This window comes from Notamacropus eugenii, chromosome 3 (assembly GCF_028372415.1).
Source record: "Notamacropus eugenii isolate mMacEug1 chromosome 3, mMacEug1.pri_v2, whole genome shotgun sequence".
NCBI classification, from domain to species: domain Eukaryota; kingdom Metazoa; phylum Chordata; class Mammalia; order Diprotodontia; family Macropodidae; genus Notamacropus; species Notamacropus eugenii.
In genome coordinates, this window is record NC_092874.1 from 406,429,494 (window position 1) to 406,447,486 (window position 17,993).

At 38.7% G+C, this 17,993-nt stretch overlaps 1 protein-coding gene and 1 long non-coding RNA gene across 2 annotated transcripts in view; both read right to left on the reverse strand.

The window, feature by feature from the left end:
* The window catches only part of LOC140497301 (uncharacterized), a 139,967-nt gene extending 131,394 nt beyond the window's left edge, over window positions 1–8,573 (reverse strand). Inside the window, exons 1-2 of the long non-coding RNA XR_011964603.1 lie at window positions 8,242–8,573; window positions 7,026–7,061 (exon numbers count right to left, since the gene is read on the reverse strand). This is a non-coding gene — a long non-coding RNA (uncharacterized lncRNA). The remainder of the gene's footprint in view (window positions 1–7,025; window positions 7,062–8,241) is intronic.
* LOC140497300 (large ribosomal subunit protein uL6-like) lies at window positions 1,942–2,640 on the reverse strand. Its single transcript, XM_072598098.1, has one exon. The coding sequence runs from the start codon at window positions 2,609–2,611 to the stop codon at window positions 2,033–2,035; it is 579 nt and encodes a 192-aa protein (XP_072454199.1). The 5' UTR covers window positions 2,612–2,640; the 3' UTR covers window positions 1,942–2,032.
* Window positions 8,574–17,993: the final 9,420 nt, after the last annotated feature.

The window sequence follows — 17,993 nt, forward strand, 5'->3', positions numbered from 1 at the left end:
ATGAACTCCAAAAAATTGTTCTGGGGTCAGTAAAAATGTAGTCCCATCTCTCACACCAATATATTATCTATCCACAGACACATGACACAAGATTGATATTGGAAGTAATGACCTTGAAGGGCATTCTCTGCCAAGTTGAAGAATCTTCAAAGAAAGATCTAATTATGATTAGTGTAATCCCTTTACTGAAGGGACTTGTCTTTTCAAGAGGTTTCCGATGACAAATTTCAGGCATAATGCCTGAATAATAATTCTTTAAGATTTTATGAAGCATTGCTCTTATAGAAACCCTGTGAGGTCAGGAGTGAAACCAGAGATCATGCTAAATTAAAATCCCCTTTGAGTCTCAGAAAGGACAGTATAGGTCACTTAGGCCAGTATCCAGATTTAATGGACAAGGAATCCAAGGTCCAAGAAGATAAATGTCTTCCAAGGTGAATCAAGCTCAACATGAATGAACACACCTTCACTTAACTGTCCTTATAAAGGAGTACACTTGAAGAGAAATGCATGAAAACAAAGCAAAACACCCTTCATCACCAAAGTGTCTGACTCATGATAAACAAGGGTTGATTGGAAAGAAGGAATAAACAATTTTCCTTGGGGCCACAACATCCCCACAGTCAAAGGTCCCAATGGTCAAAATACCATTTGCTGAGAAGATTCAATTGCATAACAAAGACATTTCCTTAGATACGTACTTGACCTTAGCCACTATGAACAAATCATTAAACAGGAAGAGATGTCTTTCCTGACACTTCAGGCTTCTTTTCAGTTCAACTGGACCCTCAATCAGCTGTGTCTTGCTGGGGCCCATGAAAGAATGAAGAAATATCCATGGGTCCGAGTTGGTTGATGGACTCTTTCTGTAAAAGCAGAAACTATGTTGCAATATTTAGCAAAATGGTCTAAAGTAGGCTGGAACTTGATAACACAAACCAAACCAATTCCAGGTATCAAAACTACCTGAGTATCGCCAGTCCTGGAAACACTGTCATAGATCCTGAGGCTGTCAAGGAAATAGAGGCTGGCTCCTACCCCACAAATTCCACCCAGGTAACCATTTGTCCTAATGGTAGAATTTCATCTCAATAAAATTCTAACTCTTCTTACTCTGACCTCTTTTACCTCGTACAATCACTTACAATTTTTGCATGAGGCATTTTTTCTTTTGCATCATCAGTTACAAATTTGAGTGAATGATTCTGATGAAAATAGCAGGTGGATTATGGGGAACTGGTATTGCTTGATGGCAGAACCAAAATGCTGTGAGAAATATCATGATCAATGACTTCTATCATGGAGGCCACTTAAAGAAAGGGACTATGAGCAAGTGCATATTATACAGAATCACTGTTTATAAGAATTCTTGATTCTATCGATCATTAATCAATCAATATTTATTCTTATTTATAGACAATGTGCCCCATGTGAGGTGCTGTGGCTGCAAAATGAGAAAATGGTGGTCTAATGGACAAGTTTACAATCAAATATAAGAAACTTACAATCTAATGGACAACGTGGCATAATACCATAAATCCATCACCCCAATGTGGCCACTATTTTGTAATCCTTGTTATGTTACATGCTATAATGGAATTTTACCCCCACCCCCTCAACTTGCCAAATGACTGACTGTTTGATTCAATTCATCTCAATTCAATTCAACAAGCATTGACTGCTGACCTCCTATGTGCAAGATATTGGACCAGGTGTTACAGATGTGAAGACAAACAGGAAACTGTCACTGCCCTCCAAGGGCTTGCAGTTCTAAGCATTTTTTTTTTTTAAATTGGGGAAAGGGAATACAAAGTAATTTTTCTATGACACACATATAAACTAAACTATACACAAGCTAAATACACAGTCATTTTGTACTACAGAATCAAATCCCAGTGCTAGAGTACGTCTTCACATCTCAAAAACTGTAAGCATTAATTCTTTTTTTTTTTTTTTGACAAAAAGTATTTTTATTTTGACATATGAATAAGTCTTGACTCCTCAGGACACAGCCTTCGGCATCTTTCTCAACTTATTCATCAGCTTGCTGCACTGTGCCTTTCTCAGAAACATAGATGCCATCCAAAAATTTTCGGATATCTTTATTTTTGACTGTGGTAGCTTGTTGGATCAGGGCAGCTGAGTTTGAAACAAGTTCAATATCATTTCCTTCAAGAATTAACTCATCTTTTTGGGCTTGAGAAACAGCACAAGCAACACCTGGTCTCATGCGCACTCTTCGGATATATTTTTCACCCAAGAAATTTCTGATTTCAACAAGTGAGCCATTCTCTTGAATAACAACATTGATGGGGAAGTGAGCATACACAGACCTCATCTTGTAACGAAAACCCAGGGTAACACCTTTGATCATGTTTTGTACATGACTACAGATTGTGTGCACGGTTGCAAGTTCTTTTCGATTTCCCCACCACTTGTCCACCCGGAGCCTTTTTTTCTTCTTTCCAAAGAGGCTGAGCTCAACATTGATATGGTTGAAATCCCTACGGAGGATTCCTCTGGGCCCCTTCACAATAACTGTCCGACCCTTAAGGGAGATGTCAACATTTTCTGGGATGTCGACGGTCTGGTTGCTGAGAATGGTCTTCATTCTGGCGCTGGATGGGCCAAAGAGAGCGCATTAATTCTTAAATGCAGAGATCAGGACATACTTGAATTCACCACTGAGCCTACAGAGGATTTAACTTTATGAGAACTGATCATAACATAGAAGCTTTAAGTTGGGTTATCTGGTTCAGTGACTCCATTTTAGATGTTAGGAAACCGAGACCCAGAGAACTGAAGTGATTTTGTCCAAGGTTGCATAGAGAGTGAGGATCAGAGGCAGGATACGAATGTAGGTATTTAAACTCTGAAAAGCAGTCCTCTTTATATTGTCTCATACTCACAACCCTCCAAAGTAGTGCTGCTATCAATGCAGATGTCAATGTTTCTACTCCCGAGAAGATGCCTTAATGAATTGGTACTCCCTCAAAAAATTCATCACCTAGGACCCAGCTCTATCTATGAAGTGATGAGTCTTGATGAATTTGCCTAGGTTGGCCTTTGATATGGAGAGTGCGATCAGTACCATCCTGGAAGCCTTTAGGACTTGTGCTCTGTGGGTACAGCTTTCAAAAACCTAAAATCAACACCATGATCCATAGACGCCTCCAATGGAGGAAAAGTCCATGTACATGACAGTTATATAGCACACTGCTTATGTGGATCCCAATATGTCATTGTTATTATCCTCAGTATCCATGGGAGACATATAAGAAGGAGCAAGTGCTCTTGTTTTCCTTTTAGATATGAGGAATAGAAGGCTCAGAAAATTTGTGTTCCACTGATAATGCCTCAAACAGCAACCTCTGTAGTTGTCACCCTATTTTCCTCAGTTTTGTCATATGTCTAATGAGCTGGAGAATGAAATGGCAAGCCCCTCCAATATCTCGGCCACAAAAGCCCCAGACATGGTGGCTAAGTTAGACATGGCTGAAAAAAACCTAACAACCACAACAATAGGTACACTTGCATGGAATTAAATGCATGGATATCACCCCAAAAACCAAGCAATATGAACTTCACTGAAAGAAAGATCTTTTCTATGAAACGGAGACTCAGGGATACATGATATCTCAAGGACTGTACTAAAGAAGAAGGAATTTTTTTGTTCCACTTGACTGCATGGCAAAATACATACAGTTCTAGGCCTGAAGTCAGGAAGACCCATCTTTCAGAGTTTAAATCTGGCCTGAGACTCCTACTGTCAGTGACATCCTGGTCAAGTCAATTCACTCTATTTGCCTCAGTATCCCCATTTGTCAAAAGAGCTGGAGAATGAAATGACAAACCTACAGTATCTCTGGGATGAAAATCCCAGACGTTGACAGAGTTAGACATGGCTGAAAAAAACTTAACAACCACAACAATGTGGGCACTTGCACTAAATTAAATGTAGGGATACATTCCCAAAAATCATGATTGAGGACTCACAAGAAATTGCTTTTATTGATTTCATTTTGCTTTCTGAGCAGTAACTCTCAATAATATCCAAGTTACTAAGGGCAACTAGGGTTAAATTTAAAAAGAAAAAAAAACCTCACCATTCCAAATTCATTGCTTTATTCCTGAGTTTTGACTTGAAGAAAAGACAACAATGCATATTTGAATGATCAAGGGAAAACAAAGAGAGAAGTGTTACCACTCAAAGTAAAATTGAAAGAACCTATAAATGGTCGGGTGGCTTTATTGAAATGCCACGACAAACACTGATACTTATATCAACAATAATTTCCCAACAGACTCTCTAAGTGAACCAAAAATTCACCTGAATTTCAATAGTTCAGGACAAAATGAGGAAAATAGGATTGCACAATATTTATTATGAAAAATATCTCAAAAGTTCTTGGAGTTAGAACCCTGGTGAGTTCATAACAATATGGCAGACAAACAGTTTGAGTGTTTACTGTTGCTAGGTGAGGTCTGGCACTCTGGAATAGGTACCCAATGACTACTCTGTGCTAGATTTTTTTCTGAGCGACATATTTCTGGAAGGGTGACTGGAATGGTGAGGGGATGAGAAACCATGCAATATGAACTTCAGTGGAAGGAAGATTCTTTATGCGAAACATAGACTTGGGGGTACATGATATCTGAAAGATTATCCTGAGGAAGAAGGATTTGTTGTCTTCTCCTTGACTGCATGATATAGTGCATACTGTGCTGGGCTTTGAGACAGGAAGACCCATCTTCCTGAGGTCAAATTTGGTGTCAGGCTCTTAGGGGAGACCCTGAGCAAGTCACTTCATTCCATTTGCCTCAGTTTCCTCTTCTCTCAAATGAGCAGGAGAATGAAAAGAGACACCTCTCCAATTTCTCTGCCATGTAATTCCCAGATATGATAACGTAGTTAAGCTGAAAAGAACTTAACAACCACAACATCATGTGCACTAGCACTGAATTAAATGCAGGGATATCATTCCAAAAATCAAGATTCAAAACCCACAAGAACTTCCTTTTACTGATTTCATTTATCTTTCTAGCAACAATATCCAAGTTACTATATGTAACTAGGGTAAATTTAAGAAAAAATTCACAATTCCAGATTTGTTGTTTTATTCTTGAATTTTGACTTGAGGAACACACAACATTCCATATTCAAAAGATAAAGTGGAACCAAAGGGAGAAGATTTCCACTCAAAATAAAATCGAAAGGACCGCAAAGTGATCCTATGTCTCTATTGAAATGCCACGACATACACTTATATTTATATAGACAATAGTTCCCCAACAGACTCTCTCAGTGAACCAAAAAGTCACCTGTATTTCAATATTCAGGAAAATAGGATTACACAATATGTACTATGAAAGCTAGAAGCTCAGTGAGTCCATACTAACATGGCAGACAAACAGTTTGTATGTTAACCATTGCTAAGTGATGCCCTGCATTCTGGAATAGGCAAGCCCTGAGTACTCTGTGCTGGATTTTCTTCTGGGAAGGATATTTCTAGAAGTTTCAACAGGATGATGAGAGGATGAGAAATCATGCTATATGACCTTCACTAGATGAAAGATCTTTTCTATGAATTGGAGACCTAGGGATACATGGTATATCAAGGACTATCCTGAGGAAGAAGGATTTCTTGTGTTCTACATGACTGCATGGTCCAGTGCTGACTCAGAGTCAGGAACACCCAATTTCCTAAATTCAAAATTGGCCTCAGACTCTTAGTAGCTGTGAGACTCTGGGCAAGTTAATTCACTCTTTTTGTCCCAGTTTCCTCATCTATCAAATTAGGTGGAGAATAAAATGACAAACCATTTCAGTATCTCTGCCAATAAAGCCCAAGACTTGATGACAGTTAGACATGACTGAAAAAAACATAACGACCACAACAACATGTGTACTTGCATTAAATTAAATGAAGGAATACCACCTCAAAAATAAAGATTAAGAACTCTCAAGAATGCCTTTCCGTTATTGGATTTAGCTTTCTTAACATTAAACTCTCAGCAATATTCTAGTTTTACTAAATTTAACTAAAGTACAATAAAAAAAAATCCTCACTATTCAAAATTTGTTATTTTGTTCCTGAGTTTTGACTTGGATAAAAAACAAGAGTCCATATTAAAATATCAAGTGGAACCAAAGGGAGAAGTGTCCCCATTGGAATAGTAAAAGACAACTGACTCCAAAATTGTCCTGTAGCTTTTTTGAAATGCCCAAAGAAACACCTATGCTGATATCCACAATAATTCCTGAAAAGTCCACCTAATGAAATCAAGTAGTCACCTGGATTTCAATGATTCAGGGGAAAATGAGGAAAATAGGGTTGCAAAGTATTTACTGTGAAAACTATTTCAAAATATTTCTCTGAGCAAGAAGCTCAGTGGGTCCACTCGAATATGACTGACCAACATTTTGTGTGTTTACTATTGCCAGGTGAGGCCCAGTAGGAACAGCATGTATCCTCTGTGTACAGTTTATTTCTGGACAGGATATTTCAGGATGGTTGACCAGGATGGTGAGAAAATAAGAAACCATGACACATGAACATCACTGGAAGAAAGATATTTTCTACAAAACTGAGACTTAGGGATGCAGTATATCTTAAGGAATATCCTGAGGAAGGATTTCTTGTGTTCTACTTGTCTGTATGACACTATCCATACAGTGTGGGGCCTGGAATCAGGAAGAACCATCTTCCTGAGTTCAAATCTGCCCTCAGACTCTAACTTGTGAGATCCTGGGCAAGTCATTTCACTCTATTTGCCTCAGTATCTCTATCATGAAAGTCCCAGATGTGCTGACAGAGTGAGACATGGCTGAAAAAATCTTAACCACCACAGCAACATGTACACTTACATTGAATTAAATTCAGGAATACCAGCCCAAAAATGAAATTGAGAATCCTTGATACCTGCCTTTTATTGATTTCATTTAGCTTTCTGAACATTAAAATTCTCAACAATATCCAAGTTACTAAATGTAGCTATAGGGCAATTAAAAAAAAACAGCTCACCACTTCAGATTCATTGCTTTCTTCCTGAGTTTTGACCTGAAGAAAAAGCAACAGTGATCATTCAGAAGATTAAGTGGAACCAAAATAAGAATAAGTCCCCTGTTAATGTAACAGACGAAAGATTCCAAAATTGTCCTGTGGCTTTTTTGAAATGCCCTGACAACACATATACTCATATCGACAATAATTCACCCAAATCCCCCAAGTACGGTGAAAACTCACCTGGATGTTCATGTTTCTGAGGAATATCAGGAAAATAGGGTCACACAATATTTTTGAAAAATATCTCAGAAGTTCTCTGATCTAGAATCTCAGTGACTCCATAACAAAATGGCCCATAAACAGTTTGCATGTTTAGTGTTTCTAGGTGAGGCCCTGCATTCCAGAATAGGCACCCCATAAGTACTCTTTCTTAGGTTTTCTTTTGGGCAGGATTTTTTCTGGAAGGGTTACCAGAATGGTGAGGGGTTGAGAAATCATGTCATATGACCTTCATTGGAAGGGCAATTTTTTCTATGAAACGGAAGCTTAAGGAATCATGATATTTGAAGGATTATCCTCAGGAAGAAGGATTTCTTGTGTTCTACTTGTATGCATGGCACTGTGCATACAGTACTGGGCCTGGAGTCAGGAAGACCCATCTTCCAGGGTCCAAATATGGCCTCAGACTTTGACTATCTCTGACGCCATGGACAAGTCATTTCACCCTATTTGCTTCATTTTCCTCTTCTGTCAAATGAGCTGGAGAATGAAATGAAAAACCCCTCCAATATCTCTGCCACGAAAGCTCCACATATGGTGACAGAGTTAGACATGTAAAGCAGAAAGTCCCTGGATTTCAATGGTTAATGGGAAAAAGGATGAAACATGGTTACACATTATATATTATGCAATTATTTCAAAAGTTCTCTGAGCTAGAAGCTCAGTGAGTATTTACTAACATGGCAAACAAACAGTTTGTGTGTGGACAAACTCCTCCAGTATCTCTATCATGAAAGCCCTTGACATGGTGACAAAGTGAGACATTGTTGAAAAAATCTTAACCACAACAACATGTACACTTGTATTGAATTGAATGCTGGGATATCAGCCCAAAATTCAAATTTAGAACCCCCAATAACTGCCTTTTATTGATTTCATTTAGCTTTCTGAACATTAAACTCAAAAATACCCAAGTTACTAAACGTAACTAGGGTACAATTTAAATAAAACTCACCATTCCAGATTCCTTGTTTTGTTCCTGAGCTTTGACTTGAAGAAAAAGTAACAGTCCATTTTCAATGACCAAGTGGAACCAAAGGGAGAAATGTCCCCACTCAAAGTAAGAGGGAAACGACTGAAAAATTGTCCTGTGACTTTGTTGAAATGCCACAACAAACACCTATACTAAGATCCACAATAATTCCACAAAAATCCCACTAATTGAACTGAATAATGATTCTGGGGAACATAAGGAAAACTGGGTTACACAATATTTTCTAAGAATAATTTCTCAAAATTTCTCTGAGCTAGAAGTTCAGTGAGTCCAAATCGCGATGGCCAGCAAACTGTTTGAGTGTTTACAGTTGCTAAGCGCGACCTAGCATTCTAGAATAGCACCCCCCCCCCCCTACCATGAGTACTCCATGCTAGATTTTCTTCTGGACAGGATATTTCTGGAATGATGACCAGCATGTTGAAGGGATCAGAAACCATATGACATATGACCTTCACTGCAAGGAAGATCTTTTCTAAGAAACAGAGACTTAGGGGTACATGATATCTGAAGGACTATCCTGAGAAAGAAGGATTTTTTTTTTGTTCTAAGTGACTGCATGGGACTGTGAATACAATGCTGAGCCTGGGATCAGGAAGATCCATCTTCCAGAGTTCAAATCTGGCCTCAAATTCTTACTAGCTGTGAGATCCTGGGCAAGTCACTTCACTCTATTTGCCTCAGTTTCCTCATCTGTCTAATGAACTGGAGAATAAAATGTCAAACACCGCCAGTATCCCTGCCATGAAAGCCCCAGGCATGGTGACTGAGGGACACGTGGCAGAAACAAACAACATCTACAACATTATGTGCACTTGCACTGAATTAAATGCAGGGATACAACCCTAAAAATCCAGATTGAGAACCCTCAAGAGCTTCCTTTCATTAATTTCATTTAGCTTTCTGAATATAAAACTCTCAACAATAACATAGTGATTAACATAAGTAGGGTGCAATTTAAAAAAAAAAAGAAACCTCACCATTCCAAATTCGTTGTTTTGATTCTGAGTTTGACTTGAAGAAAAGACAACAGTCTGTATTAAAAAGATAAAAGGGAACCAAAGGGAGAAGAATCCCCACTCAAAATAATGCTGAAAAGATGCCCAAATGGTGCTGTGACTTGATTGAAATGCCACAACAAACAATGGTATTTATATCATCACTCATTCCCCAATGTCACTCTAAATGAGCAAAAAATACACCTGGATTTCAATGATTCAGGAGGAAATGAAAATAGGATAACACAATATTTGCTAAGAAAAATATCTCAGAAGTTCTCTTAGCTAGAAGCTCAGCGCGTTGACACCAGTATGGTAGACAAACAGGTTTTGTCTTTACAGTTGCTAGGTGAGGCCCTGCATTCTGGGAGAGGCACCCCATGAGTACTCTGTGTTAGATTTTCTTCTGGGCAGCATATTTCCAGAAGGGTGACCAGGATGGTGAGGGGATGAGAAATCGTGCAATATGAACTTCAATGGAAGATCCTCTCCATGAAATGGAGACTTAGGAGTACATGGTATCTGAAGGACTATCCTGAGGAAGAAGGATTGTTTTGTTCTCCTTGACTGAATGACACTGTGCATACGGTGCAGGACCTGGAATCATGAAGACCCATCTTCCTGACTTCAGATCTGGTCTCTGACTCTTACTTTTGACACCCTGGTCAAGTCATTTCACTCAATTGCCTCAGTTTCCTCTTCTGCCAAATCTGCTTTGGAATGATATGACAAAATCTACCAGTATCTCTGCCACAAATGCCCCAGATATGGTGACAGAATACGATATGACTGAAAAAGACAACAACCACAACAACGTATGTACTTGCACTGAATTAAATGCAAGGAGTACCACTCAAAATCAAGTTTAAGAACCCTCAAGAACTGCCTTTTATTGATTTAATTTAGCTTTCTGATTTTTAAACTCTCAATATTATCCAAGTTACTAAAGGTAACTTGGGTATAATTTGAAAAAAAATCTCTATTCAAAATTCGTTGTTTTGCTCTTTGAAATGGAGAATTAGAGGTAAATTATATCTGAAGGACTATTCTGAGGGCGAGATATTTCTTTTGTTCTACTTGACTACCTGGCACTCTCCATAATGTACTGGGTCAGGAATCAGGAAGACTCATCTTTCTGTGTTCAAATCTGACCTCATAAACTTATGAACTGTGAGACTCTGGGCAAGTTACTTCATACTATTTACCTCAGCTTCCTCTTCTATCAAATGAGTTGGAATGTTAAATGACAAACTCATCTGGTCTCTCTGACAAGAAAGCCCCAGAAATCGTGAAAGCTAGATATGACTGAAAATAAAAACTTCGCAACCATAATCACATCTGCACGTGCACTTTCTTAGATGCTGGGGATAGTACCCCAAAAGGGTCCTGTGGTTTTATTGAATTGCCAGCACAAACACCTCTACTGATATAGACAATATTTCCCCAAAGGTCCCCCTAAGGGAGCCTAAAAGTCCCTTCTCATCTGTGGGACCAGTGGTAAGTTATTTCACCCTATTTCCTCAGTTTCCTTATCAATCAAATGACTTGGTGACATAAATGGCAAACCAGCCCAATATCTTCACTAACACATCTAAAAATAGGTCACTAAGAATCTGCCACAACTCAAATTATTCTGCACAGACCATTGTAACTGCTTTGGACAAGACAGAACGTCATGAGGAGCAAAGGGGTAAAGTATAAGGGAAATAAACTCAGGTCCCATGTTTTGAAAAATTTGTGTATAGATTTCTTTTTTGCTATGAAGGATTTGCTTTTCTGGTGTTGGGATTCTCCTTTCTGGTGTTTGAATAAATATTTTGGTTTTGTCTTCCATGTGGAGAGTCTCTCTTTTGCATTTTGTGATTCAGAACTGTACTAGTATATTCACAGCTGCTGTTGGTGCTGCGAATATTGCATTGGCACTACCAGTGCAAACCAAAGGTAGGAGAGAAATGTATTTATGGTAAGTGAACTTCTGCACATTCCAATCATGCAACTCAAATGAAGGTGACCTGTTGACCAGGGAATGGCTACACAAATGTGGAAATGTGTAATTAATGAATTATTAGTGTTCTGTAAAAAGTGATTAGTATTATGCATATAAAGATGTATGGAAAGATCAACGGGAAGTGTGAAGGAATTTATACATATATTTATATAGGTATGATTATTTACATATGTGTGTATATATACATACACATGTTTTATATATACCACATATATGTGTATAATAAACAATATAAATGAGAACAGTGACCAAAATAAATCAAAAAGTGAACGCTATAACAAAGAACAAGCATGGCTTGAAAGACGATATATGAAAAGATACTCCCACCCACTCCTTTGCAGAGCAGTGGTGGGAGCCCAGGAGCGTGTCACATGGCACAAATTCTCAGAATTTTCTGATGCGTTGATCAGTTTTGCTGATTTGTTTTATCTTTTAAAATCTTGCTTGTTTCTTCTCTAGGAGAACTGGATAAAGGAGCACTAGGAGAAATACTGGTGATTAGAAAAGGACATCACATAACGTCTGGAGGTGTTCGTTTGAATCCTGAGTGCCTATTTGTCATGCATTTTGTGGACTGAATATGTTTTCACTACTGTTTCAGTGAAATGACCTCAACGGCCCCTTACAACCCTAAGTAATAGAAATTTGCTTCCTGAACAACATTTCAAGGAGATGTTCATCCAAATATGAAGGAAGGCACTGTTCTCTCTGTGCTTGTTTCTACCGTATACCAAAACAAACCAAACAAACCCCCCCAACAAACCCAATGAATGAATGAAAATAAGGAAGCCATGGGAGGGGTTGGTGTGGTTCTGATGGGGGGTGGGGTGGTATAGGAATCTGTTGACACTTTAGAAAGAAGATAAATCACCCATAAAATATCTCTTCTGTCCTTTCCAATAATAGAGTAAGTGCAGCATCTTTCTATAGACTCAGGTTTTGTTCATACAAGATCTAATCCTAACACAGCCAAGTTCTTCCAATGGGAATGTCCAGCTTGTAAAGTCTACCTCACTAGGCTGAATTATTCTGAATTCTATTTAAATCTTTAAGGAGGTATGTGGTTATGAAGGAAATGCCAAATACTCTCTTTGATTAAAGATCTTTCTCTCTGGCCCCAAAGCTCCATCCCTTTCCAACATCCCAAATTGTAAATGGCAGAGAAAGAAATTCAAGATATTCTTAAGTATTGTAGGGAATTTTGGTGCATTTCAAAATTCCATTCTGTTGAAATATTTGTTTAAATATATCATACATAAACACAAATACAGAAATATGTTTAAAGAAAATTCTGAGCTACTTGAGGCATATTCCCCACCTTTACCATTTCTAAATCCACCCAGATTTATTCAATTACTTAGCCTCTCCACACCCTTGAGGAGAAATTCTCCATTGATCTGCTCCGAACTTCTAAATCTGGCAAGTCTAAGGGTACAGACAGAGGACAAAGTGGAAATTCTATCCTGTACTTCACCATAAATGAAAAAGTCTTTGTTGTGCCTTTTGTGATAGCTTCATTCAGTTGTGAGTGAGATTGGGCAGAAAAAACTTTTCATGAAAGTTTACTTTCCTGCAGGGCTTTTTACGCATAAGTTGAGCATTCTCCAAGTCAAGTGCTTATTTGCGGGAAAATAATGTTACCATTCAATATATGAAGGTGATGTCAACATAAAATCAATTAATTTCCTGTTTTACAAGCTAGCCAAACCTACAACAAATCCTGGCAAGACTTCTCTCCATGTTCATTTGTACCTGAATCAGGAGGTGGAATATTTAAAAGTACAATTATGAATGCTGGCAAGAACATAAGAGTAAAGAAGAGTCAAGGTGAGCTGAGTTCTCATCCTGACCACCATTTACTGGTTGACTAACTCAAATGACTGCTTCTCTCTAAAGCTCAGTTGTCTCACCTGGAAGTTGGCAGTATTAATACCTATATTGCAGGAACTTAATGTTTGTTGAAATGAATTGTACTGCTTCCCTGAGAGAATCATCATTGGGAAAGTATGAAAGTTATAGAAATATAAGTAATTGTTATGGAGTTTATTCACTTTAGGCAAGGTTTCAGAATTATGACCTCCTAACCTGGGCTGTAGACTACCCTTAGATGAATACTTTGCCTTGCCTCTGATACAGTGCAAGCATCTTATGGGCAGTGCTCATTTCACATTTGCTTTATGATCCCCAGGGCCTAACATTGCTCCTGACCCGTACTAGGCACTTGGTAGTTGCTTGCTTAGTACATGACTAAAAACAGGGGGGAAGTACTAAATTTGTATCCTTTATGTTAGTGTTCATGGAAGGTTAAGAATCTTCCATGTGACAGCAGGTCACAGGGTGGATCCCTGTACGGGCCACCCATATGATGTTCTGGGTGCCCCCAAATGCAAGGGTAGATGTGAGGGTCGGCCTCCAAAGAATTCAACTACTCAAGTCTTCTTTTAGTCAGAGTAGCAAAGGTTATTATAACCATGGTTAGGGAGCAAGATTCCTGGTTTAAATGTGCTATTGTGTTGCTAATAGGAGCAGGTGACATTCTAAGAATCTGTTCAGTTTAATGGAGATAAGATGGCATTTTAATACAGAAAAAGGGGAAAAAGATTCAGTGAAAAAGTCTTGATGGGATTAAGGAGTGGTCGGTAGCCTGCTGTGGACCAGAGAGAAACAAAAAAAGGAGTTAAATGATCTGAGAGTCACAGTGAAGGGCATTTAAAAGAACTTTTGAGTATCTAGGTAGATTGGAAGGGACCAGAAGCCTCAGGTGAAACACCAGGGAGTGAGCTGCTTTTCCTTTGAGGGGTTCAGGTCTCATGAGGCCATCATTATGATATATCACAAAAGGTTGTAAGTGGGGTCTTTATACACCTTGAAATAACATGTAAATTGAGTTGTTCTTATTAATTAATCAGTGCACATTTGTTAAGTGTCTCTCATTTGTCAGGCACTGTGCTAAGCCCTGGGGTGGCGGGGCAGCACAAAAGTACTGGAGGAGCTTACAATCTAATGGGGGAGACAACATGGGAACAAATTTGTACAAAATAAGTACATACAGAATTCATAGGAAAGAATGAGTACAGAGTAGGCACTAGAATGAGGAGGAGCTGGGAAAGGTTTCCTGTGAAAGCTGAGATTTTATTATTATATTGTAAAATTTGTCTCCTATCTTCTCATCCTCCACAGAAGTTTAGTCTTGCTATAAAAGATGGGACATAACTATTAGATTGTTAGGTTTGCCCCATATCCCACTCTCTACCACAGAAGTTCAGTCAAACTTGAGCTAAGGCCTGCATCTAGTGACTCCTGAAGGACTCACACAGTTCCAGCGCAAATTGGGTGAATCCCACAGGTCTTTGGATACACACTTGGACATCTGGTTTAGTTTGGGACCTTTCAGAACTAGAGAAAAATCTATACACCCCTTTCAGTGATGAAACTAGCCTTATGTCCTTAGGAGGTATGATATCACAGAATGAAAACAAAACAAAACAAAACAAAACAAAACAAAACAAAACAAAACAAAACAGTGGCCTGGCAGTGTGGAAACTTTAATTGCAATAATGGCTCTTCCAGCCAATGGTGTATGATTGATTTGTTAACTCTGGATCTCAGCCGCCTCCTTTACAAAAGGAGGATGTGCTAGACCAGACCCTCTACTTTCCCTTTTTTTTTTTTTTTTTTTGTATAACTGGCATCTTCTAGAATAGCAATAACCTAATGCTAGGCTAGATCCATGCATATCAGAAAAAATGTGCTACCTCCACCAAAGCTGCCTTATATTGGCTAAACTTTCTTGGAGTCAACTCTAAATCTCAGGAGACTGGGTGGTGGGGATGGGCATTCTGGATCTCTGCCTATTTTCAGTCAAAGCTGTCTGTACACATGAAGGAAGACTCCCCAATGCTGGGATAGTAATTCAAGACACAGCTGGTGGAAGACTGTAGATCAAACTTGGGAATCCTGCCTGGGAGATTTTTATTTCCTCAGCTAAGAGTCTTTATTGATGACCTTGTTTCACTGCCATGTTGATTTGATTAGGCGGGATTCAATATGCAAAAAGCAACTACAATGAAATAGCATTTTATGTTAAAAGGAGCCAATCAATCACTCTAGTCCTTGTACTTTGATTCATACTAACTCACTCAGCCTGTTATCCTCAGAGATAAAATATGGATATCCACTGAAAGAATGTGTTCAAAACCGCACTGAACCAAGAAGCACAGGTGTTTCTGCCTTTGGACAATTTAAGAAACAAAGGTTACAGATCAATCGTAAAGACACAATTCACAGAATATCTTGTATACCAAGGATATCTTCTAAATACTATGCTACAATGCATTTCAGTATGTTGCTGAAAAATTACCTTCCTCATTCCGATTCCCTGATGTAAGTCCCTACCATACTACTTGCACACATATAAGAGGCAAGAGGGGAAATCTAGATGAAAGGGCACATGTGAGTTCTAATTGCGTATCTACATTCAGTATGCTCAGTGGTGATTGTCCCTGGTGGCCATTCTTGATAGCAGCAGGATTCTGTGGAAATTTGTTGTTGTTCAGCCGTTTGTCATGTTGCACTTAGACACTTCTGAGGCCGTTACTCCTGTAGTCAGGCACATGCTCAGACACCAATCGAAACATGGTCGAAAAAGAGACCCCTGAAGGCAACATAAGACTCTGTTGGGGGAATGGAAATATTAAATAGGAATTAATAGTTGTCCATTGGGGCCTGAAAACATTCTTAGATAGGATTGTCAAACGCTGAGATGCTACTTGGCTTTTTTTAATGTTATAGTAGCTTGGACTGGGAGAAGTATCTTTGTTGAGTCAGTATCAGTGGAAGTGACACAGGACAAATAAGTCCTCAACATGACAGTACTTGAATGTTATGACTCCTCTGGGTTAATTCTTTTCTCGAAATTATTGTAACATGCAAATAATAGAATGTCAGAGTAACAGAACACTTACAGAAATACTGAATTCCACATAATCTCATACCAAAATTTCAATGATGACTCCTTTGTGAATTCAGCATACATTTATTAAGAATCTAGCACCATAGAATTATAGCTGTGGGTCTAAAAGGGACCTTAAAAATCAACTAGTTCAATTCCCTCATCTTTCAGATATGGAAACTGAGGCCCAGAAAGTTTATATGAAATAATACAGTGAAAGAGCTGAGATTTGGACTCAGATATTTTTCGTTCCAGAGGTAGCAAGATGATACAGTGGATAGAATGAAGGGTCTGGAGTGAAGAAGACTCACCTTCATGAGTTCAAATGTGGCCTCAGACACTTACTAGCTGTGTAACCATGGGCAAGTGACTGACCCATGTTTGCCTCAGTTCCTCATCTGTAAAATGAGGGGCAGGAGGAAATGGCAAATCACTCAGTATCTTTGCCATGAAAACCCCAAATGGGGTCATGAAGAATTGGACGTGACTGAACAACAATAGGTTAACACAATTTACCCTTCAGCGAAGGCCAGGCTATTCAGAATAGGGGGACTGGTTTGTGGAGAAGGTAGAAAGGCCTTAGAGAAGTAAATGCTTTTCTGCAATACATCTGCTACGTGGAGAGGATTTTCATTGTTTTGAACACAACCAGAGTGCAGTCTAAAAAAAACCAAAAACCAAAAACCAAAAAACAAAACTATTTTGTGCACACTCAATTATTATGGCAAATAATAAATCCTTTCTTGCTATGTCTCTGAATGAAGCATTTGCCTGTCTTTTCCTCCTGAGCCCATCAAAGCAAAAGTCAGCCTCCTTATAAGTCTTGGACTTAAACCATGGTTAACAGGAAGAAAGAATTTTCGTAAATTAATGTTCTGGATTGATATATTGTTATCATATCATCATCATGATTATTAGGGATATGTATGTGCTTAACCTGATAATTCATAATTACTTTTATCCTACTTGGGACACAGGCAGAAAAACATGTTCTTCGTGTCCTTAATGTCAATTCACTCAGTGTTGCCTGTTTTTGGAAATCCATTGAGAGGAAGTCAAATCCATTTGTAAAGTCCTTGAAACTTCATTGGAGGGAGTCCAGTATTTAATAGCTCTTTGTACCTGACTGTTCTAGGGAACCTTTCTTTTATTATTTTGCCTTCTCCTCTCTTTCTGACCTACCCCTCTCCAAAAGATTGTTCTAGAATCACACTGTGTCCTGGGATTTGAGAATGTAGTTAACAGCAATGATCCCAACTGATGACCTTGCATCAAAGCTACTTGCATGCCTCAGCTTTCTTACCTGTGAAATTAGCCACAGATACAGTGCTAATACTACCCAAAAACAATTGTAAAATTCAGTAGTAAGAGTTTGAGAGAAAAGTTTTTTCTGTTTAGTTCTCTAGAGCTGACTGGTCATCTGAGACCTAGACCGAAATAAAAAAGCTGTATGGGGTGGTTGATGGGGCCTTGACCACTACCTGGAAAGTAGTAATAAAGTAACTTCCAAACATGAACCAATTAGTAGGAATGAATTTTGAGTGGATCTGAAGACGTCTTATCTTCTGCTAAACATAGTTCACTAGCAGTTTACCAGAGTCAGAGATGCCTCGAGGTTCCCGCAAATGGGTGGACTGACTCCTGGTGGCAGGATGCTGGTCTTAATTTTCAGAAGACTCTGAATAAGGAACCTACAAGCTGCTTGAGAAACCCATCAGGTTCTTGGAAATAGTTTTAGCTCCACATTCTAAAAGAC